At 36.4% G+C, this 25,813-nt stretch overlaps 2 protein-coding genes across 2 annotated transcripts in view; one reads left to right on the top strand and one right to left on the bottom strand.

Annotated features, from left to right (window-relative positions):
- The first annotated feature begins 6,611 nt into the window (after positions 1-6,611).
- LOC126821067 (uncharacterized) lies at positions 6,612-24,787 on the top strand. The gene is made up of 5 exons (XM_050549372.2): positions 6,612-6,762; positions 20,515-20,646; positions 21,785-21,920; positions 23,004-23,096; positions 24,089-24,787. The coding sequence occupies exons 1-5, from the start codon at positions 6,640-6,642 to the stop codon at positions 24,292-24,294; spliced, it is 690 nt and encodes a 229-aa protein (XP_050405329.2). The 5' UTR covers positions 6,612-6,639; the 3' UTR covers positions 24,295-24,787.
- Positions 24,482-25,813, bottom strand: part of LOC130010505 (anti-sigma-I factor RsgI6-like) — a 19,759-nt gene continuing 18,427 nt past the window's right edge. Inside the window, 1 exon segment of the mRNA XM_056101049.1 lies at positions 24,482-24,492. Coding sequence (XP_055957024.1) covers positions 24,482-24,492 — 11 coding nt within the window.

Genomic DNA, 25,813 nt, shown 5'->3' with positions numbered 1-25,813 from the left:
AAATTAAGGTGGGTGTCGACTATTATCTTATTTTCTTTTAAAATGAAAAGATCTCTGTTATATTTGTAAATGAAATGAAATGGGGTTTAACGTCCTACTTTTCTGTTCCGATCTAGGCTAATGTGGACGGGCATACGCCATAAAGTGTGCTATGAGAGAAATTTTGCCCGGGCAGCGGCTGTTAGATTTGTTTTGTTTTTGATGCGAAAATGACGTTTAATTTTTATGATGTTTTTGTAAATGATTTATGTTAGAAATGTCCTATTTCTGTGCATTTTACGGATTTTACTACACATTGCAAGTGTAGTCTTCTGGGTGCAGCCAATACATCGTCCGGAGCCCATGAACTCCCTTTTTAGTCTGGTCGGGGTAGAAAATTTGTGGGAAGAAATTCCTACCCAAATGATTTCTTCATTTTCTGAAACAACTATGTCCCTAGTGTTCCAGAAAAAATTTCCCCGCCAATCGGAGTTGAGCAAATTTTTGTACAGCATTTTGAAATTTTGACCCCCTTGGTCAACATAATGAAACTGAAAACCATTTATAACTTCAAAAATATCAATTTTACAGCCTAGAAATATATTATCAACATAGGAAAGTGATACCAAGGAATCCAGAAATGACGTCAAAAGTAACGTACGATGTCACCGTGACGTCAGAATACAAAATGGCGGAACTATGACGTCACTGTGATGTCAAAATTCAAAATGGCGGAGACGTGTTGTGAATAAAGCAATAACAGCAAGCAAATAGACAAGAGGAATATTCTGGACACCATAAAATATTCATTCGGATCATTTGTTCTACCCCGTACCAACTTCATCTTCTAAGTCAATGCTGATTTGTTCGCTATTGAGACAACCCTCCCCGTGGCATCCTCCACACGCTTCAACACATTTCAAACCATTCTGTGTACAAGAACATGACGAGCATTGGTGTTTCAACGGTTTACATTTACACCAGATGAAATTCAGAACGTTGTCTGGTGCTGATGGAAGAACAGTCGCGATGGGAACGTATCTATTATCTATCACTTGCCAACCCCAATTCACAGGATCGACGCCATCGTCTAGTTCATCCCAAATTCTAACCTGAACATGAATGCGGTGAGCATGCTGCTCGGCCGCGGCAGCTGTTGGAGGAAGTCTATTGATTTGAATGGAAATTTTTTCAGCAATCATAGCTTTGTACCTTAGGTACCGGACTTTAGTCAGAGAAATCTCATTTTTGTGACCATACATTGACATTGCACAGAATAACCTTTCCCCAGCTTCAGATACTTCGGACTGGGAACTTCCAGGTGAAGCTATTGTCTTGCTAGCTTCCTGAAAGATGTCACTGTTCGTATGTTTAAGAAGTCCCAATTTACTGAATCCGAAACAACCAGATTTCCCTCGCCAAATTGTCGTATTTGGTTCATAGCCGTCGAACACGATGATTGGCGAGGGAAATCTTTTTACAAATGACCGATAGTTTTCTAAGATGTTGGAGATATTCGTACCCTTATTCCACCTTACAAAAATTAGCAGACCTCCATCAATGACAGTTATTTCACTGGTGAGCGAAGTGTTCGAAACGGGTGAAAAGTTCTTGAGCAAATGCTCAGCGAGATCGGACTTGGTTACATGTATTTTAGTGGTGGGGGGGGGGTGTAAATAATTTCTTTTTAAATTCTTCAAACACAGAGTGGTTATGCAAGCGAAATGTGTGGAAAAATCGAATTTGACAAACATCAATAAAAAAATGTATTTGTCATTTGGTGGCGGGCATTTCTTTCAATATGACTGCCAAATTTGGTAAAAGAATATCACTTTAAAAAATAAAAATAAAAATGAAAAAAAAACAACATTAATTTGGTAATAAAAGGGCAGATATAATCTCAAAAATTTAATTTCGAGAAATCTTGATGGTAGAAATTCACAATGGCTGGCAAAATGAAATCCGAATTGGTGGAATTTTAATTAATCGTCATTTCTTTCCGCTGGGTATGACTTTATGTGGTATATTAATCCCGAAATGACATAGTTGCTCTTAAATAGATATATTTTAGGTACATTGAAATGTTGGCAGTAAAGAAATCTTGATGGTAGAAATTCACAATGGCTGGCAAAATGAAATCCAAATTGGTGGAATTTTAATTAATCGTCATTTCTTTCCGCTGGGTATGACTTTATGTGGTATATTAATCCCGAAATGACATAGTTGCTCTTAAATAAATAAATTTTAGGTACATTGAAATGTTGGCAGTAAAGATAATATCATAGTTTTTAGTTACACATTGTTAACCAACCGCCCATAGATCCTTTAATGATAATAAATCATATACTTTATTCAGCTCGACGCAATATTTAAAATGATTACATGCAGTTCGTTTAACTTTAATGTAGATATTATATCTATGTTGCATATATAGGACCTTTCCGTTGAATCATATCATAGAATACGCAAAAACACATACTTATGGAAAAACAGCTACTTATTTATTTGGGCGACGTTTCGAAGAGTATTCTCTCAACGTTATCAAGATTATTATCGCCATCAATATGGAGATGTGGCAGTAACCTCTATCAATACAGTCAACAGGTTAGAGGGAAAATATGTTGATCTCATTATTCTTGTATTACTGTATTAGCTTGATAACGTTGAGAGAATACTCTTCGAAACGTCGCCCAAATAAATAAGTAGCTGTTTTTCCATAAGTATGTGTTTTTGTGTATTGCTCTACCCAGTTACTAAATGCCTCTTAAAGATCATATCATAGAAGTATCTTATTTCATAGTTTTACGTATTTGTCGACATTATAAAGGTGTACCATTTAGCCTATGCATTTTCTTGTTTCACTTGACTAAACAACTAAACAAAAAATTTTGTAGGAATGTATAGAGGCTTTTATAGATTGAACAAAAAGCTGATAAATATTGAGATGTGTGGAACATGTTCGGGGCGATTTGTAACAAATCTCAGACACGATATATATTTGATACTAGTTGAGCATCAGAACAACATGATTTTTTCATTGGAAATGGGGCGCAAATAGCCAAAAGAGTCGGATAAACTCTAAACCAACTGCGTCTCCTTCACTGGGCCCCTTCAATGTCTGTCTACCTGTGGAATAACATGTACATTATTTGTATCTGTTAAATTTGTGCGGTTTATATATTAGATTAATATTATTATTTACCCATGGGCGGGGAGTGATAACGTCTTACCCCAAACAAATTGCAAAAGAAACCAGAAAGTTTCAGAGAGCGATATCTCGTATATCAGTAATGTCACTGATGAAATATATGCCCGAGACACATGTCACGCTTTATTTAAATTTTACCGATTTTACACCGATTTTAAATTATTTATCCATTAGTCAATTTAAAGAAATTTCTATTTTCGAAAAATTGATGATACAATTAATGATCGATGACAGAAAACTGACACACAATCCGGAATGACTCCAGACCAAAAATCATGGAATTTCAGGCATTTATTTTGCCGGCTAAAAGGCAAAAAGGTTGTATCTCCCAAATTACTATTTACATTTTCATTTTTCACTTTACCCGTCTGCACAAAAAATCTGATTTTTAAAAGCGTATGCAATTTAATAGCGCTTTTATTTGGTGTATCTTTTATTTCACTTTCTTACGAATTAGACTATTCTTATAACAATAACGTGCGCTTTCTGCATAATAATAATAATAATAATAGTTTGTTCAGCTATACTTTTCGTTTAAAAAATGTATTCTATGACATATCTAAATACATCCTTGTCGGGGGCAGCCAACTTCGACACAACAATATGATAGGACATAAAATAGATAGTGAGTAGGTACAAATACTTGGGACCCAAGATGGCGTCTTACTACACTTGAGGTCATATTTTCTTGACGTCATATGAAATTTCTGGCTTCACAGTTGTCGCAACTTTATCTATATACGGCTTTGGTCGTACGTTACTTTTGACGTCATTTCTGGATTCCTTGGTATCACTTTCCTATATGTTGATAATATATTTCTAGGCTGTAAAATTGATATTTTTGAAGTTATAAATGGTTTTCATTTTCATTATGTTGACCCAGGGGGTGAAAAGTTCAAAGTGCTGTAAAAATTTTTGCTCAACTCCGATCCGCGGGGAAAATTTTTCTGGAACACTAGGGACAGAGTTGTTTCAGAAAGTGAAGAAATCATTTGGGTAGGAATTTCTTCCCACAAAGCTGGATTTGTCACCTTCTCCAACCAGCCTATTTGTATTAAAGTCGATTATTCTTCCAATCCTAGAAGCTCTAATCCGATAAATGCTGAAATATTGTAGCGGCGTCGTTTGTGCAAGTGCAACTAACTTCGAACGCATAATTCTCAACACATATCTTTATAGTTTGCATATAAATAGGTAATATTATTACAAAGAGAGAGAGAGAGAGAGAGAGAGAGAGAGAGGGGTGAGAGTAACATCCACTCGACATCAGTAGTGCAGCAAATTGTGACTAGTCAAAATTGCATTAGTTTATTTTGTCAATTATTATCTATAAAAAGTATCAAAGAACTGAATAATTTTGGCTTATAACTCTCACTTACCGCCAAAAAACCGTCTCTCTTTCAAAATAAAATTATAATATATAATTTGTATATGTTTATTTACTTTTTATATGATAGAACTGCATTTTTGAATAAGCTTATGTACAGTCATTAATATAATATTAAATTTTTCAAACGAAATATGCATTTTAGGCCTTTCTCAATAACAATATTACAAAAATACTCTTTACATTTGTATATTATATTTATTTATTATATTTTATTATACTATATATTTATTTTGAATCTGATAAGACGTACGATTTATGTATTATATTTTATTATATATTTTTTTTATTATATTTTATTATATTTTTTTAAATTATAATTTATTATAATATATATTTATTTTGTATCTGATAAGTCGTACGATTTGTATATTTGATTTATTTATTATATTTTGTTATAATATATATTTATTTTGTATCTGATAAGTCGTACGATTTGTATATTATATTTATTTATTATATTTTGTTATAATATATATTTATTTTGTATCTGATAAGTCGTACGATTTGTATATTTGATTTATTTATTATAATTTATTATGATATATGTTTATTTTGTATCTCATAAGTCGTACGATTTGTATATTATATTTATTTATTATATTTTGTTATATATGTTATTTATTATATATGTTTATTTTGTATCTGATAAGTCGTATGATTTGTATATTATATTTATTTATTGTATTTTATTATATTATATAATAAGAAAATTAAAGTAAAACAGCGCAAAGCAAAGTGTAAAGTAAAGTACTAAAGCAATGAAATGAAATGAAATGGGGTTTAACGTCCTACTGTTCTGCTCCTATACTGGGATAATGAAGACGGGCATACGCCATACAGTGTGCTATGAGGGACATTTTGCCCGGGCAGCGGCACTATCGCCTACTCTTATATCGAATTCCAACTGCCAAGGCATCCTGTACGTGCATTCCAATGTATACACGGGACCTCGGTTTTTCGTATCATCCGAAGGACTAGACAGCTGTCCTTGTCAGGCGAGCCAGCGCCTTACCCACCTAGCCACCGTGGCTCCCAAGTGGGTAAGACGCTGGCTCGTTAGCCTGGAGGTCGGGTGTTCGATCCCTGCATTGGCCGAGAAAGTTCATTTCATTTTTCTTACCCACTTAGCCACGTGATCCCCCTACTAAAGCAAAGTAAACTAGTAAAGCAAAGTAATTAAAATCTAGTTAGCGGATGTTGATAAGTCTAACAAAACAACGCATCGTCGTCGACAAAAAACGATAGCCATTACAGCGGACGTAAGCGATTTGTTTCTAGCAATTTGTGGGCGGGGGCAATTAAAACCGCTTGTGTGTACTAGACTTTAGGTGGTCATTGACTGTATTGTATTTTGTTTTCCTTTGTCTGCATTGTAATTTGATATGCATGATAAAGTACTTTGAACTTATTATATTGTTGTTTTCCTTTCGTATTGGATAAGATAATGGGCAGTTAAAACTGCTAACATAGTCAAATTGTGTAAAATAAATCACTCTACACGGAAAACAAAACTGATAAGACAAGCCAGCGGTCAGGACAAACTACACAGACATTGCAGAGAGAGAGAGAGAGAGAGAGAGAGAGGAGAGAGAGAGAGAGAGAGGGGGGAGGTCTTTAGCAGTGGGAGGAAACCGGAGAACCCGGTGAAAACCCACGAGGTTGAACAGGCGACCCTACTCCTTGTCACGTACAGCCAGGAATTCGAAACCACGCCAGTTGACTCATTGACAGACCTTATGATACAGCACGCACGTGCATCCACCCCCTCCCCCCCGACATTACAAGAAATAAACGACAATGGAGAGTGGGTATATGTAAAATCTTTAAAAAGAAAAAAAGTAAAACGAAACGTGAGTTACGCAGGACGCCCCACCCCCTCGCCGCCTTCCCCTCGCCCCACCCATCATCGCCATAAAACTAAACGTATTTTATGTTTCGTTCATTGGCAGGAAACACAGGCATATATATATATATATATATATATATATCAATTATGGAGGCAGAAAAAAATAGTGTACAAATGCAGGAGACACAGCTCAATTTTGACGGGACGCCTCTGGGAATGGACCAAAATGAGATTGCCAAGGTATATGAAAATAATCTCCGAGCTTTTAAAAAGGGAACATCATTATCAGAAAGCATCGACTACTATACAACATGGAGTCGAACAGGTGGATATGAAAAGGTAACATTTACACTATATTATTCTTTTATTGCATTGTGTGCGTGTTTTAAGGGTTTTTTTTTTGCAGTGTCTTGGTTTCCAGGTAGTTTTTCAAATAGCGGTATCAGTTTAAAGAATCATACCAAATACCACCAATCGACTTGGCTATCTACACTAACCGATGTTCTGAGGAGAATTTTGCCCGAACAGCGGCGTTTCAACTTGCTCTTTTCGAATTACATCTGTCAATGGTTCTTTGACTTGTACGGCAATGCATGCACAGGGCTTAGTCTTGAGCCCTGTTAGAGCGCATTTTCGTCCGAACCACTGACACTGACGGGTGTGTGGGTGTGTGGGCAGGAGGAAAAAACCCTTTGAACTTGCTCCGCCAACATCAAACCTTGGATTCCCTTTCAGGTGGGCCAGTGAGACCTCATGCTTAGTTGGCCAGGTCAGTTACCTTTTCGCCGAGCACCCCCCATGTCCTTAATACAAAATAAACAATTGGATATCAATTCATTATTCATTATCCGCCATTATGGAAGACGTTTGCAGCCCCAGACACACGTTAAATATTTGTCGACTAATAAACTGGCAGTCACATCTCTGTGGTGTCGTATTTGAAATAAACGCAAAAGAACCCTTGGCAGTTGGAAATTCATGAAGTGTAGGCGGAAACGCAGATGTCCGGGGTAAAAAATCCTCGGCCCACACGTGTATCGACTGGCATGCGCATAATAGAACGCAGACAGTTGGAAGTTGACGCCGCTTACCTGCAGTATTTACACGGAATTGATAATTAAACATACATTATGCAAGAGCTAAATCTGTCTATTGCAGGTCTTTCTTTAGGCCTGAAATGTTGTCTAAATTATTAATTAGACACTAATTAACCTATCCAGACCATAATCAACTCTAGATGGCATCGCTAGCCTGCGATCTTAAGTGGATTATGAGTCGATATACTGCATAACTTTCCTTCACGATTTAACGATTAAATGGATAATCGAGACTATGCTGTTTATCGTACTGACTTTATTACTGAAGATAGAGGCAAGGCAGGAATTTCAAACGCTTAGTTCTCGGTTCATAGTGGATCAATTTGAATGAAATTTTCAGCAAATTGCCTTCACTGTATTTAGTTTTTAACTATTACACTGAGAACTGCCAACTCGTTATCGAATCTCCCATAATGTATCTTTAATATAGGTTGTTCTTTTAGAGAAATAGCTAATTTCCATCCGTATAGCGTCGGCTAACAAACCAAGCTATAAATACTAACAACAACTAATCATACGGGGTCGGTTGCTTAAAGCCCCGTTAACTTTAACATGCCGTTATATTTAACGGAGGCTGTCATTCGAGGTATACCCTTGGCAAAAGGTTATAAAACATTCTAAAGGATTGGAGGTGGGGGGCTATTCCATTTTCTATTGAATGAAATTCTATAGTATTTTACATAATTTTGTGGGCCTGTAGGAAATAATGGCCCCCAATATTCTACAGTTTCTGTAGTGTAAATTACATTATTTTTCCTACAGATTTATGCTAAAATTTCTAAAGGAAATATAAAGTATTCTATTGTTTTTATAGTGTTTTCTGTATAAATTCTACAGTTATGTTTATGTCTTTATTCAAGTTTTGTGAACAGATTGCAGAGTTGTCCCACTGTCTTGAGTTTTTTGTTAATACTACATGTAACTTCTATGAAGTTGTTATACATATACATTGAATTTAAAAATTTAAAATTCAGCCAATAAACAGTCTGTTCTTGGATTAACTTTAATCAGTCCGTTAGCTAACGGGTAATGAAATTGACTTTCCAGCAACAGAAATTTAACGGACCGTTAACAAAAGATAACGACCTGTTAAACAGATCGTTAAAATAACTTAGTTTTAAGCAACGGCCCAGATACATAAAAAGATAGATAACTACTTTACCTGTTCTTTTTTTGTAATTGTCTGTGTTATTGTGTTCAATTCGCCAAGTTAAACAACTCTCTATAGCAATGGTGATATCAGCTTGAATTGAGGTTTTTATATTCTATTGTTGTTCATGCAGGGCTGAAGCCGCGAAGATTGTTATCTTATATTCAATTTGAGACCATTAACCGAAAGCCAGCCAAGTAAAGATCGAGTTTAAGGAGGCCTTGTTTCATTCACAAAGAAATTTAATGTGCTTAGGTTTTTGTCATATTTTAGAGACAGTCTATAGCTTTATTGTGTCTGATATTGCACCTAAAGATCACTTTAACCTTAAAATAGACGAACACTGGTCTAAAAACTCATATTTAATTTGAATGTATATAAAGTAATTTATATTCAAAAAAATACTGTAATCAATTATGTTCCGTGAAATGCTCCTAACCGGGCTAATGAAGGCAGGCATACGCCATACAGTGTGCTATGAGGGACATTTTGCCCGGGCAGCGGCACTATCGCCTACTCTTATATCGAATTCCAACTGTCAAGGGATCTTTTACGTGCATTCCAATGTATACACGGGACCTCGGTTTTCCGTCTCATTCGAAGGACTAGACAGCTGTCCTTGTCAGGCCCTCCGTTCTGCACCACTGACAAGGGGAAACCACGTCGGAAAATCTCGGCCAATGCAGGGATCGAACACCCGACCTCCAGGCTAGCGAGCCAGCGTCTTAACCACCTAGCCACCGTGGCTCCCTCCGTGAAATACGCGAACAGTTCAAATTGAACGACACCCGTTTACCCCTCCTGCTCCCTCCATTATACACCTTGTTTATATAATTATTATATTATCGATTGTGAATCAGCCATTATTAGTTAAATTTGCCATGCCTTGTAAAATATATATATTCTTTTATTCATTATAAATGGCACTCGAACTCGTGTACTGCTTATAAAATGGCAATGTGTCTTAAATATTGGATATTAGAATCCCAGGTTCATGGCAAGATAACAATATCAATATTGATTGAAATGGACCAATACTGAATTCTAATTTGTGTTTTTTAAATTTGGAGTATTAGGGGCGAGGTCGATTGGTTAGAGTGTGCGCGCTGCCTCATAAGATCTTTCATTGAGTCAACTGGCGTGGTTTCGGTTCCCTGGTTCAAAGTGACAAGAAATAGGGTCGCCTGTCCAACCTCGTGGGTTTTCTCCGGTCCTCCGGTTTCCTCTCACTGCTAAAGACCCCTATTGAAATAAAATTGAACCATATGTTAGTCGCCAACTTACCAAGATTGTGTCGAGTTAACGTTACCCCCCCCCCCCTCTCTCTCTCTTTCTCTCTCTCCCATCAATTGTATAGTACAAACTATTAGTACTAAATTTTTACCGAAGTGTTTATTTGTTCTTGAAAATATTTCTTCTTTGTACATCGATACAATTGTATTAAACCGATTGTGATTTGGCCGATTTAATCTGGATAAATGAAATCATGTCCCGATCATCCATTTGTAATTTCGCTAAAGTGTCAAATTTCTCACAGCCTAATACACGCTAAATATGCAACCAGGTTGATAATTTAATATTTAATTAAGAAAACAAAATCAAGATCAAAATAAAAACGCTAGAGAATCTCCTTGCTCGGATTCAATCGAATGTTACTCCGCTACCGATGACGGATGATGGCGTCGTGGTACGCCCGAGCAGCATAGATCGATGAAATTTCAGTTTAACATAACTGTGTAAATACGAAATGAAATGAAATGGGGTTTAACGTCCTGCGGTTCTGCTCCGAACTGGCCTAATGAAGACCGGCATACGCCATACAGTGTATTATTATGGAAATTTTGCCAGGACAGCGGCATTACCAACTTGATGAATTGGTTTAAGAATGGTTTTAAGTTAGCCTTAGGTCTTAAGTGTCCAAAATTGGTTGGTGGACTTCTGGGTCACTTTGCCAAATGTCAGTTTGTCGGCCATCTTTAAGAAAGGCCGCCGTTTTTTATTTCATTTGAAATAGTGCGAGTCGGAGAAGCCTTCATAACTCCTCAACAGTTTCATCTATGGATATGTGATATAGCTCAAAATGTTCATAATATAATTCAGCATCTGCTGGTATATGATTGTTTAATCAAAACTATCAGTTTTAAAATAAAAGATTAATCTAAAAAAAAACCCAGCATTTTCGATCGTTTTCATGTCTGTATATAAGTTAACTAACAAATCGTGTTGAAACACACATAAGCCAAATTATCTATTTGGTCAATTATAAAGTGATTTAATAGATATTAGAAAAATTGATCATAAAAAAATAATCTCTAATATGAGTGTCCCAGATCCAAGATGGCGGAAATTCAAAATGGCGACTAAATTTCCTAAACTGGTCAATTTGTCAGATAATAGTTATTTCTTTGTTTGATACGATCAGTGTTGTTAAAGATACATTATGTAAGATTTAGATAGGGGCTAGCCATTCTTGCTACAATAGTTCGAAAATAGATAATAAAAAATGAATAATTTGAAAATTTTATTCAAATTACTCTATTGCGAGCGAAGATATTAGCCTTTAAAGGTTTGACAAGACATGTGCAATAATTTCAACCACCGTACTTTTTGTTTATGGAAGTAAAAAGTTGCCAATATTATTTCATTGTTCACGGTGCAAACTGCAAATGTCAGTAGTTCAAAATACGTATTTTAGTTTTACAATTTACAATTCCCATTGCTCAACAAAACCAATTCCACGGTGTTAACATACAGAATACACTTTTCAATAATACAAACTACAGTAGAATAGTTATTTTGCACATTACACTTCTGCATTCTGCATTTTGCATAATAGACAAATGCATAATAGAACCTTGCATAGTAGAACATATACCTTATATGGGATCTACGACGAACGTCATATGCATACGGAAAAAAGTCCGGACTATGACGGAAATTAATGATTTACGCGATAAAGCCATAAGGTCACCTGGATACGAAATGAAGTTAGCACACATATTCCTAGCGCTAATAAAAACCTAGATATAATTATCACGAAAATAATTGTTACCTTTATATTAGAAAACGACATATTAATGCAAAGTATATATGTAAAAGACCCCCCCCCCCCCCACACCCACTCATAAAAAAATATACTATTACCGTAAGCATACTAAAATATCGCACACTAGGCTAACTTATAGTAACCGAGCGGAATCGCTCACCCGTATTCGAAATGAAGTTAGCACACATATTCCTAGCGCCAATAAAAACCTAGCTATAATTATCACGAAAATAATTGTTACCTTTATATTAGAAAATAACATTTTAAGACATATTAATGCAAAGTATATAATATGTAATAGACCCCCCTCCCCAAAGAAATTTGCTGAAATAAAGATCTTGGAGCCACCAAAGCTAGTTTACACTATAAACCTCAGAATGCCTCGTTCGGCATTTCTGTCCAAACGAGGCAAAAACGTGTCAAAGTTTTTGCCCCGATTTTGCCACGTTGTAACGAGGTAAAAAAAATAACTCGTTTGTCTGGAGTTCCAAAAAAATACCTCGTTTGTCTGGAGTTCCAAAACGTGTTTTTTTTAAAATTGCCCTGTTTTTGGAACGAGGTATTTTGTTCAGAACGAGGCTGGGTAAAATTGCCTCGTTTACTAAACGAGGTATTTTATCCAAGATAATTATTAGCTGTTTTTGCTGTCAACAAATATAGCCATACAAATAATGTTCGGACCATCATGTGACCAATTGCAGATTTACAAATTAGATTATTTATTTGGGACATGATATTGTTCATAGTTATGGCTTACTACACTGGGGTTCTATTGTGTATAATAAACGCTTCCCAAGCGAAACAAAACATAACAATGTCACGTGACAATATTACATATGGCGGATACAAGCGTTCTTTGATTACATGCTGTTTGGTTTGATTTTTAAATAATACGGCAATCTGTATTTATGGGAAAAGGAGAATAAATTTCCCCAAATCGAAAACTAGATGACTGGATTATTTATTGAATGGAAAGTGAATATTTTATAAACTAAAATATTCGGATTTGCAGTTTTCTAGCTTAGGTGGATTTGTGATTTGAATCTCGAACTCAGTGTTTTATACATTTTATTATAAAATTGTAATAAATGTTTTTAATGAATGAATAAAATCTACAATTTAAAACAGTACAATAACATTATGATTCGACGCTCTACAAATCACTAAAAGTATAACAATTGCTTGTTGAAAAAGTGTTACTAAAATGATTTTTTCAATGCAGCAAAACCTACTGGACTGTTTTACTTAACTTATTAGTTTTTAAACATATATTCAAAAAGAATGCGTCTTTTACAAATTTCAATATAACCACAAATGGTTGATTGTTTTAATGCTTAGATAAGTATTAATGCTTTGTATTTGAAAATCAAATTATATAAGCGAAAAATATTAAGATACATTATTTATATCTTAAAACAACGCCCTTACAATATTTATCAGTTCACTAGTTACAATAAAATCATGCATTATAGCTATTTTTATTTATTTATCCCTGGTGCTTCAAATTCAATTTAGGGTGCATCAACATATTTAAAAATATGTTTTAAAGCTTTAGCTCATTTTATTATATCTTTCTACCATAAATAATGCTCGAATTTAAGTATACCAAAAGTTAAAGAAGAAATATGACCAGTTTTTGAGTCATTCAGATATGACTGCCAAAATTGTCATCAGCACGCATGTTTTTAGGCTAAAGTCTAACCAGAAAACTTAGTGTCAATACATAATAAAATTTATATTCCATTAATCAATTCCATTCCGCCATTGGTTTGTCTTAAACTCGTCATTTGTGTTCATGGGCATCAGGGTCGAGATGGCAACGTTATATGTTTTATTCGTCTAATTTACTATAAAACACCATTCGGTTCGCGTCTCGGATTAACGGCATATTAATACTTTATTCACTGAGATGGTTCCTTTACTTGTGGTTTATTTTTCGAATTGCTTTTTGTATTTATTTACAGAGGTTAAAAGTTTAAATTGAAATATTTAAGCACCTTCTTGTTAAATCGTTGAAATATTTAAGTGTGTATTAGAGTGTTAAAGATTACAAGTTATTCCCTACAAGGTGGTCCCCTACGGTTCTTACCATACAATTCAGCTGTGAAATAACACAGTTTCTTTCATTATGTGTACAACAATGAAACTAGTTCAATTGCAATTTGTCTAAACCACGGTGTTGTGATGTATGCATCTAAATGTTTCGACGACCCACCAATCAGTAGTGGCATGATGATTAAATTTATCGGACATGGAATGTGAAAATGCTTTGGAACTTTCAACTATAACACCTTGCACTAATTACTCAATATAAGCCCAAAGGATCCACCTTGTTCATTTATAGTACGGCCCTGTCTTCAGTATTAAAATATTATAATGAACACAAAGTATATTTAGTAATCCGTATAGTAGTAATGTCAATCACGGATTGTGTTTTTTTTGTTGTTTTTTTTTTTTTGCAAAATCCAAAATAATTACGATGCTGTTTAACACTCACTTTACTTTGGTTATCGGCCATTCAGCCATTCGGGTCGTACATGTGTCAAGTATACAGTCATATATACAAACGCATAACTATAGAAGCCTATAACTACAATTCTTAATTTCTACTTTTCGCCCTCCAAAACACGAAAAGACTTAAAGTAGCAGTCACGACAAAATGTGAGGCGACAGCACGCTATACAAGCCAAAATCTTCTCGAAAATAGGAAATTAAGAAATAATACACTGCGATAATAGCGCCCCACGTTTTTTCCTAATTTCTTATTTTCGACTTGCAGTTTGGCTTGTATACCGTCTTGTCGACTTTCGACTTAGTCATATTTTTGTATTTATTGATGTTAGTAAAATGTTACTATGGAGAACGTAAATTTCAGATTATTAATTCCAGACTTCGTAATTGTAAAAGTGCTCTAAACTTCCATAGATTTGTAATGCATATTTCACATAATCCGACATGGAGATGTGGCCATACTCAAGAAGACAGCGAGCATTATTTTCTGCACTGCCCAAATTATTCGTCTCAGCTTATCTCAACATTAAATACCCTCCCATTTAAATCCATAAATACAAAAGCGTTCCTATATGGCGATACCAACGAAAGTAACTCGTACAACGAAGTGAGTTTTAGTAAAGTTCACAAGTGTTTAAAACTAACCGAGCTTTGAATAGATAAGGTAATTGGCAGGCGACGATGATTGATGTTAAATAGTGATGATGATGATGATAATGAAGATGATTTATTTATATATTTATTTATTTGTATAAATGTAAGATATAATACCTTTAAACTATTCATCAAAGTAGTTTAAAATCCATCAAACGGTTCAGACGAAGCCGAAGATGTAAAAATTAACTGACCAACGACTAACGAAAGGAGGAAGTACATAAGCTAGGCTACATCTACAGGTCAGGTCAACCATTTGTGGTTATATTGAAATTTGTAAAAGACACATTCTTTTTGAATATATGTTTAAAAAATAATAAGGTAGATACAACAGTCCAGTAGGTTTTGCAGCATTGGAAAAAAACATATTGGTAACACTTTTTCAACAAGCAATTGTTATACTTTTAGTGATTTGTAGAGCGTCAAATCACAATGTTATTGTACAGTTTTAAATTGTAGATTGTATTCATTCATGTAAAACATTTATTACAAATTTATAATAAAATGTATAAAACACTGAGTTCGAGATTCAAATCACAAATCCACCCAAGCTCGAAAACTGCAAATCTGAATATTTTTGTTTATAAAATATTCACTTTCCATTCAATAAATATTCCAGTCATCTAGTTTTCGATTTGGGGAAATTTATTCTCCTTTTCCCATAAATACAGATTGCTGTATTATTTAAAAATCAAACCAAACAGCATGTAATCAAAGAACGCTTGTATCCGCCATATGTAATATTGTCACGTGACATTGTTATGTTTTGTTTCGCCTGGGAAGCGTTTATTATACACAATAGAACTCCAGTGTAGTAAGCCATAACTATGAACAATATCATGTCCCAAATAAATAATCTAATTTGTAAATCTGCAATTGGTCACATGATGGTCCGAAAATTATTTGTATGGCTCTATAGAGCGTACCCGATACATGACCTATATACAGGCCGCCGCCATGTTGGTGGACAACAACACGAAGCCTCTTCGTGATCATGGTAATAGATTTTAGTACCATCCAACATTGATTGTTTTTCAGAGTAAATAAATATAAATACGCCAGAAAATAATTTACATCTTTGAAAAGAGCTATGAACGTGCTTTTCAGTGATAAGTAATATAATATCTGGAATTTTGTATTAAGACCCATATTTTTAATTTAAATACCCTATTCCCGTCAAATAATACGAGTTTCGTACCACACTGGACTTTCATCGCTTTTCAAGGCATGTAAATATGACTGTCCTGGAACATTATTTATATACTTGAAAGGGGCAATAACCATGCTTTTCAGTGATAGGTAACATGATATATTATGTAATTTCGTATTCAATCTATATCAAATCGAGCAATGTAACAGCGCTTCACGTTTGAGGCGATCGATCGCTGTCAGGTTTTTCATCGCTCTTCCGTAGATAAAATCGCTCTCGTCATTTCTTACAAAATTGCCCCCCCCCCCTCAAAAAAAAGAGAAGAAAACCCCGAAACCCCAGACTGCAAATAAAGCCCAAGTAAACGAATCCACGAATATCGTCCAATGAAAATTTTATTTTTGGCACCAAAAATAAGTAGCCTATCGCTGAATTCGATACTCGGTTCTGGAATCACGATGCCTAAAGTAAATATGTGCTTGAAATATTTTTGTTAACGTGAAATTATTCTATTAGTTCCTTTTTTTTGTATAGGCCTTATGGCAAATTATATAGCAACTGCACACTATATATTCCTACGGTACTACATATTGGTCATTGAGGTTATCGATCTAAAATTAATTCCAGCCAATAATACTACAAAGTATGCAATATGCAAATAAGATTATTCGCCTTTGTGCTTGCACGCTGTTAACTAATAGTTTCTGGAAATTTTCCGGCGTTTAGACGGCTCTAACCAATGATAAAATAGTTGGCGACACAGCGGAAAGTCTGCATTTTTACGATATTTCCTCTTGATTAAAGATGAATAACAGAAATAATAAAATGATTATATCGAATCAGTGAATAATTATTATACCTCAAATTAAAATTTACAAAAAAAGAAAGAAATATATCCAGTGAGTCAGAACAGTTTTTCAAACGTTCGATTCATCATCACCCTACGTACGGTATCGAGCTTTTCACACGATTTTCTATAATAAGTGTGTGTGTGTTTAATTAATGGGTTTGTTTTGAAAAAAAATTAAATAAAAATAAAAACTGAATTTACATAGGTCTCGAAATGTCGCGTCAGCAACTAACCTATTAACTTATAATTTTCCACGTCAGACATTATCCATGTAGGTACACAAACACGATGCAGCTAGTTCGCCTATATAAATAAATATAATGGTAATTTTTTAAAAAATACTTAACGCCGTAGAAACAGAATTTTATATTATTTCATATTAACAAACACAACACCGCTCTGTCGCTATAAACGCGTTATATGCCACGATCGAATTCGGATTTTAAATAAACAAATTATTTTATACCGGTTATAGCCTATAAACAAACATCGTTTTGTCGCTATAAACGCGTTATGTCACGGTCGAATTCGGATTTTAATAGAAATTAAATATAAAATTTAAAATACATAGACAAAATCTTTATTCAACATAAAAATCACATGACAAAAGCGCAACAATCATAATTCCAACTGCAATCACATTGTAACTATCGGATCACGTGTAGTCTGGTTCTCCACCGAGATGGCGGCGGCCAATGTGTGTGACGTCATGTGAATTAACTCTATTTGTTGACAGCAAATACAGCTAATAATTATCTTGGATAAAATACCTCGTTTAGTAAACGAGGCAATTTTACCCAGCATCGTTCTGAAAAAAATACCTCGTTCCAAAAACAGGGCAATTTAAAAAAAACACATTTTGGAACTCCAGACAAACGAGGTATTTTTTTTACCTCGTTACAACGTGGCAAAATCGGGGCAAAAATTTTGAAACGTTTTTGCCTCGTTTGGACAGAAATGCCAAACGAGGCATTCTGAGGTTTATAGTGTTAGAAGTTATTGTGTGTGCAGTGAGCCTACCCTAACTCGATTCCCCACGTAGTTAGTACGTTTACGGTAATATATCTCCAAAAGCCAGCATAGGAGGCTTCTGGATTTTTGTATTCTCGTAGTTTATTCATCCCTTGACTCTGTGAAATACAAAACATGTTGCCACGCAAGCTGGTTCGGGTGATTTTGGAGGAAACGTGGGCGTACCCCTTGTTTATTGTACCCACGAACTCCGCCTCGAATCAGGTGCTGGGAACTTTTCGGTGGTATAACTCGATACCCCAACATAGAAAGTTAATGAAATTTGGCATGTTCACACCTTATGCATCTGTCGATTTGGTGAAATAAAGATCTTGGAGGCACCAAAGCTAGTGTAGAAGTCATTGAGTGCGCAGTGAGCCTACCCTAACCCGATTCCCCCACATATTTAGTACGTTTACGGTAATATATCTCGAAAAGCCAACATAGGAGGCTTCTGAAATTGTGCAGTCTAGTAGTTTTTTCATCCCTTGATTCTGTGAAACAAAAAACATTTTGCCACTAAAGCTGGTTTGGGGGCTTTTTGATGCAGCGTGGGCATACCCCTTGTTTATTGTACCCACGAACCTCGCCTAGAATCCTGATGCTAGGAACGTTTCGGTGGTATAACTCGATACGCCAACATAGAAAGTTAATGAAATTTGGCATGTTCACACCTTATGGATCTGTCGATTTGGTGAAATAAAGATCTTGGAGACACCAAAGCTAATTTAGAAGTTATTGTGTGCGCAGCGAGCCTACCCTATCCAGATTCCCTCACATATTTAGTACGTTTACGGTAATATATCTCTAAAAAGCCAGCATAGGGGGCTTCTGGATTTTTGTATTCCAGTAGTTATTCATCCCTTGACTCTGTGAAATACAAAACATTTTGCCACCAAAGCCAGTTGGGAGTGCTTTTTGGTGCAGTGTGGACGTACCCCTTGTTTATTGCACCCGCGAACCCCGCCTCGAATCCAGGTGCTGGGAACTTTGCGGTGGTTTTAACTCGATACGCCAACATAGAAAGTAAATGAAAATTGGCCTGTTCATATCTTATCCATCTGTTGATTTGGTGAAATAAAGATCTTGGAGCCACCAAAGCTATTTTATAAGTTATTGCGTGCGCGATGAGCCTACCCTACCCCCCCATAGTTTTAGTATGTTTGTTAAGAATTTAAGTTCTCTTATTCGTTCAGAAATGGTAATGTGGTCCGGTTTTACATTAAAGACTATATGCCCGGCAACTCTTATCTTATAGGGAGCCACGGTGGCTAGGTGGTTAAGACGCTGGCTCGCTAGCCTGGAGGTCGGGTGTTCGATCCCTGCATTGGCCGAAAAATTTCATCTGGATTTTCCGACGTGGTTTCCTCTTGTCAGTAGTGCAGAACGGAGGGCCTGACAAGGACAGCTGTCTAGTCTTTCGGATGAGACGAAAAACCGAGGTCCCGTGTATACACTGGAATGCACGTAAAAGATCCCTTGGCAGTGTATTTTCATAAACTTTGTATGCAAATAGATAATTATACTAAAGGGCCGTCTGGATAGAAAATAAGATTTTGTGTGAGACAGGTGTCCTGGAAAAAAATGGGTTCACTAACAACACATATCTGGTTCTACAAATTGTATTTGTCCCTTCTAAGCTAATTCCTGTGCTAAACAAACCTTTCCGTTTCATCGCAAATTCCAATAAATAATTCATTTTTAGGGATTAATTTTAAATTCAGTGGCTACGAAAACTCTGAATATGATATACCACAAGCCTTACCTTGCGTGATACTCACCCATCCTAACTAGAATTTGTTTTTCGTTTAATTTTGGCGACCATTTTGGAAATCGGACAGAACCCCAACCGAAAATGACGTCAAAGAAGTGACATAATCTCAAAAATTGTCTCCAGTGACAAATTTTGACACAGAGACAACCCGTCCCCAAATATCGTTTCGACTGTGACACATTAGCTAAACGTTCACTAAGTTGGTGCCCTGCCTCGCCGACGTTCAACATTTTAAATTTGGCAGTTCACTTAAGACGTTTGTTGAGTTTGCGGCCACCGCAGCTGTACAGGGAGGACCACTTGGCGTATTTATTTATGCCAAATGAATAACTTAAGGAGACCACACACATAATTTGGCTATAATTATACTGAACATGATTTGGTAGTAAACGTCCATTCGACACAATCTAGGTCATTTTCGAACTAAAATATGGTTCAATTTTATTTCAATAATTCGCTTGCGCGTAGGTGCATGTAGCAGTGGAAGGAAACCGAGGGACCCGGAGAAAACCCACGAGGTTGGCCGTGCAACCCTAGGCGGGGTGGTGTTGTGGGGGGGGGGGGCGAAACCGCGCTACTTGCCTTAGTGACAGACCTTCCTATTTCACACGCACTGGTTAAACCACTAGACCATCCAACCCCACCCTCATATTAGAACTTTCTATACAGTTTATTTTTCAACGGTAGATCAACAGTTTTATGGTTTCGAGAAGCAGTACTTGAAACGTCAACTCGGGAGCTGGCAACACATGTCACGTCACTGTTTACCACTTTTCAATTATAACACAATTTAAAGCGTCCACATTTATAATTATTTCTGTTGAGTTATTCATATTTTTTTTAAATAGGATCTAATTAAAGGAGGAACTTATAATGGACCAATAGAAGCCGCCAAGGCAGTGGGTAAATTTATCCCTACTGATAGAGACAACGTAAAGATATTGGATATCGCTGCTGGCACAGGCTATGTCGGAGAAGAGGTAAATCTTTCATTTATATAGTGAAAAACGGGGCTCACATTGCTCGTCAAAGTCGCAAGTTGCAATAAAAATATGAAAGTGACGATTAAAATTTAATTTTGGCGATAACATTTTACGGTACTGGCGATTCTTTTTGAGAACTAGCAAAAAAAATCTTAAAAATTCTAATCGTATCCTAGATTAACCATTACATTGAGTGTCAAACACGTAGCAGTATAGGCGGGGCAATTTAATCTCAAAAGTGGAGTCATCCCAAACAAATTGCAAAATAAACCAATGCAGTTTGGTTAAATCATGCTTATATTAGACAACACCATACTCATATTCGGCCGACAATCAATAGATTTTCATTAAAATCTTACAATAAAAAGTGATAACAGAGAGGAAATGATCCGAATATAACAAATTTGACCAAACCAATTTTTAAAAAAATATATTTTTCTCATGGTACCGGCCAAATCTTTAACGGAATTATCAGTGAGCAGAAACTCGACCGTGTATCTGTTATCGCTCGTTACTTCAGCCTGTTATATACATCTATAATGATAACTCTTGTTTTCCATTTTTTGCTTCACTTCCCGTCTCTTAAAACCTACGTTATGCATCTATCTTAACAATGATCTCGGCATTCACATATGTGATAATGGCGGACACCAATATTGTCATTTAAACTTAGTGTTTTGTAATATTTTTGGATTGAGGAGGGTGACATCAGCCGCACCATTAGCTTGTTCGCATGAACTTGGATTTATTGCACTGATTGTGGTTGTATTGCTTTTTACTTTTCTTTAAGCCTATCGTTTATGTAATGCACCCCCGAATATTTTAGAACACAATAAATTATATTTATTTAACACTAAATTGCAGTAATTAACTCGTAATAGGTGTAATTTATAACTTTAAGCCGTTATTGGAAAATACGTATATGCATGGAAACATGCATCCACCAGAATCGTATTCGTCCAATTAGGTTATGAGGATTTTGACTTGGAAGCAGAGGCCCATTTAATAGCCCCGTACTTTCTACCTGATCATACTCCAGTAGATTTATAGCATGACAGATCGACAAATGCATTTTAAATAAATAAATACATAAATAAATAAATGAAATAAATATATAAACGTTCATCTGTTTTAGTTACACCAGATGGGGTTTCTTCACGTTGATGCACTGGAACCGTCTGAAGGGATGTTGGACATCGCCAAAGAGAAGGGTGTATATAAAAACTACATATTAGATATCCTTGGTGGAAAGAAATATTCTATAGGCACTGGTATGATATGATTTACGATGTTATATTCCTTACGTATATCTCACCCGGGAACCATGGTGAAATGAAATGGGATTTAACGTCCTACTGTTCTGTTCCGACTGGGCTAATGGGGACGGGCATAGAGTGTGCTATGAGAGAAATGACCTACTCTTATATCGAATTCCAACTGCCAAGGGATATTTTACGTGCATGTATACACGGGACCTCGGTTTTTCGTTCCATCCGAACGACTAGACAGCTGTACTTGTCCAGTCCTCCGTCTTTCACCACTGACAAGGGGAAATCCCGATGAATTTCCCGGCTAATGCAGGGATCGAACACCCGACCTCGAGGCTAGCGAGCCAGCGCCTTCCCACTTAGCCCTGGGAAACATGGTGTAATTTAAGTTTGTTATTTTATTATTATTTTCGTTTACCTTTGACGACACTTGGGCTAAATGTCAAGCTTGACCAGAAATCTAGCACACCCGCCGATTCGTGTTATTGAATCACACATTTCACCTGGCTCAACATTTTGTTAGAAGTGTCCTCGACATTGAAGCAGTCCCTAAACAACCAAAGAGAAAGAGCAGGAACTGACAGAAATTTGTTAAAGGGAGATAACCGCAAGAAAAATCCCAGGGTAAAAATTGTGTTTAAGTCAGGGTAAATGACACACCAACGACAAACCATACCCTTAAACTTCCATTTTGATCAGAATGGAAGGGGGTGGAGGGGGGGGGGGGTACTTTTAAACAGTAAACAATGGTCCAAATCACTTATTCAAATAAAAAAATAAATCGGGATAAAATTAGTTTCATTTCTAATCGCTACTAATCTGTTTTCTGTTTTGTTTTGTTCAGACTTTTATGACTGCACTGTTCAGATTAATAAGGCGGCAGTATTGTTTTGTTTTGTTCAGATTGTGATGACTGTATTGTTGTTTTTTTTACTCTTTAGATTATTATGGCTCTATTGTTGTTTTGTTTTGTTTAGTTCATTATGACTGATGTTGTTTTGTTTTGTTCATCATTATGTCTGTAATATTGTTTTGTTTTGTTTTGTTCAGATGATTATGATTATAGTGTTGTTTTGTTTTGTTTAGATTATTATGACTGTTCTGTTGTATCTGGTGGAATGGGTGAAGGTCATATACCTTGTACAGGTATTCTAGAGATGATACGTATAGTTAAACCAGGTACGTTTAGCTTCGACAGGGCTAATTAAGACGGGCGTACGCTATACAGTGGACAGTAGGACTGCGGTCTAATCTAATGTTTTACGTGCACGCCGATGTGTTCACGGATCATGGTTTTTCATCCCATCCGAACGAATAGACACTATCCTTGCCATACCTTCCGTTCTGCGAACCAGAGACCTATATATCGAGCCGGCGTCTTACTCGCCGAGCCAGTATGGACAGGTTATACCAAATCCCTGTAGATCATTGTCCTTTAAAGATAAAAGCATTAAGAAGTCGACAGTAAGCAAGTTCTACCCCAATGTGATTGTGCTTGCGCCAATCAAACAAAAGACCCTGGAGATTGAATCTGCAGTTTTATGGGTGGGCATGTAACCCAGATACTTTTAAAAGTCACCAATTTGTAGTTTTACTTTATGTACAGAATAAGTCAGTAACATAACGCTTATCGAATGTCGGGTGGTAGGATGGCCGAAAGGTTAGGGTGTGCACGCTGTATCATAAGGTCTGGCATTGAGTCAACTGGCGTGGTTTCGATTCCCCGGTTGTACGTGACAAGGAGTTGGGCCGCCTGTCCAACCTCGTGGGTTTTCTCCAGGTCATCCGGTTTCTTCCCACTGATAAAACCCCTACGCGGAAGCGAATTATTAAAATAAATATGAACCATATGTTAGTCCCGAAATGACCTAGTTTGTGTCGAGTGGACGTTAAACCCCATTTCTCCCTTTCCCTTATCGAATGTCAGATCTAAAAAGGACAAACACCCCACTCGTGCTAGAGGACATTTTCTTATAAATTATGATCGGTTGATAATTAATGCGTGTCAATGTCGATCCATTATAGTGTTTTTGACGATTGGGTGAGCAAATAATCGAAAGCATTGCGGATAACAGGTATGTCATATATGCAAGTCGTGGATTGCATATGCATAGCGTAGAAATGCAATAATTGTGTTAAATGGATGTTAAACCCCATTTGTCATATTTCAGGAGGTATCGTTGTCATAGCAATGAGAGAGGAATATTTAAACTATGTGGAAGAATATCAGAATAAGTTGGAACCAATGATGGAAGAATTGGAGAAAGAAGGAGTCTGGGAAAAGATCGACAGACGTATCTATGAAAATCATTTCGTGGGGAAAACTGGAGTTTTATTTCTCTATAGAGTAAAGGATAAGGGGGTATCAGGTCGATAAGTCCGTACTAAATACAGGATTGTTTGGGTTTTGTTTGGGTTGAACCAAAGAGGAAATCTCAAAACAAGTTTTTTTTGTCTAATATCTATTTTCTAATTTATTTTCTCAAATTCCGAGAATAAGTTCAAACACCTCTCAACAAAATACACCTTTTATTTCAAGCACCTCAATAACTACGTCAATATGTTCAAGCACGCCCTATAAGTTCAACCCAAAATACGTCAATAAGTTATAGCACGCCGAATAAGTTTAGCCCAAAAAACGCCAATACGTCTATCATTGGTTTCGATCCCACATTTATACATGTCAAGATGGTCGCCTGTCCAACCCCGTAGGTTTTCTTGGGGACCTCGTCTGTCCACTGCTAAAAACTCTTATGCTTAAGCGAAAAATTGATATCAAAATTGTACCATATGTTAGTCACGAAATAACCCAATTTGTGTTTGGACGCAAGTGTTGAAATTTTTGGATGGGTCCCAATTTACATTGTATCTTGTTATATTGCAATATATAAAGTGATATATCCTTGTTTTACATATTAATATATATAAAAATATAATTTTTTTGTTTCTCTGTTTATTAAATTGTTATCTATATCTACACGTTGTTGTTTTGTATAAATGCCGTATAACACCCAATGCTGAAAACAACTGTCCCACTGCTTTGTAACGTAATAAAGAAATGAAATGAAATGAAATGAAATGAAATGAAATAAAATGAAATAGGATTTAACGTCCTACTGTTCTGCTCCTAACCTGGGCGAATGAAGACGGGCATACGCAATACAGTGTGCTAGAATTCCAACTGCCAAGGGATTTTTTACGTGCACGCCAATGTGTACACGGGACCTCGGTTTTTCGTCCCATCCGAACGACTAGACAGCTGTCCTTGTCAGGCCCTCCGTCCTGCACCACTGACAAGGGGAAACTACGTCGGAAAATCTGGATGTACTTTCTCGGCCAATGCAGGGATCGAACACCCGACCTCCAGGCTAGCGAGCCAGCGTCTTAACCACCTAGCCACCGTGGCTCCCGCTTTGTAACGTAATAAAGAAATGAAATTGAAATGAAATGGGGAATACCGTCGTAAAAGTTCTGATCTAACTGAGTTAATGAAGACGGGCATACGCATGCACTACATTGGACATTATGCCCGGGCAGCGGGGCTGTGGCCTACTCTTATATCAAATTCCAAATGCCAAGCGGTTTTTTTTTTACGTGCACTCCAATGTCCACACGCGACCTCGGCATTCCGTCTTATCCGCACATATAAACCCTTTTCCTGCACCACTGACAAGGAGGAAACATTCAGAAGAACTCTCTCGTTCAATACCGTGATAGAACACCGAACCTCGAGTTCAGCGAGCCATAGTCTTACTTACTGAGCCACCGTGGCTCCCAAGTAATACAGAATCGGCGAGGCAATACCGATGTGATGTTGTCAAGTGAACATTGCGTACGTTTGGTACTATTAGAGAAAGCGAAAGTAAGTAGCATATTTAGGTAGACATCACACCTGT

This window comes from Patella vulgata, chromosome 5 (genome assembly GCF_932274485.2).
Source record: "Patella vulgata chromosome 5, xgPatVulg1.2, whole genome shotgun sequence".
Taxonomy (NCBI): Eukaryota; Metazoa; Mollusca; class Gastropoda; family Patellidae; genus Patella; species Patella vulgata.
Note: the sequence above shows the minus strand (reverse complement) of the source record. Positions and strands in the feature narration are given on the sequence as shown.

Excerpts from the sequence above, each read along its gene's own strand:
- LOC126821067 (XM_050549372.2), top strand. The coding sequence starts at position 6,640 with ATGGACCAAAATGAGATTGCCAAGGTATATGAAAATAATCTCCGAGCT. Across the intron at positions 21,921-23,003 it reads GAAATATTCTATAGGCACTG|ATTATTATGACTGTTCTGTT; the intron begins GTATGATATGAT and ends TGTTTTGTTTAG. Across the intron at positions 23,097-24,088 it reads GATACGTATAGTTAAACCAG|GAGGTATCGTTGTCATAGCA; the intron begins GTACGTTTAGCT and ends GTCATATTTCAG.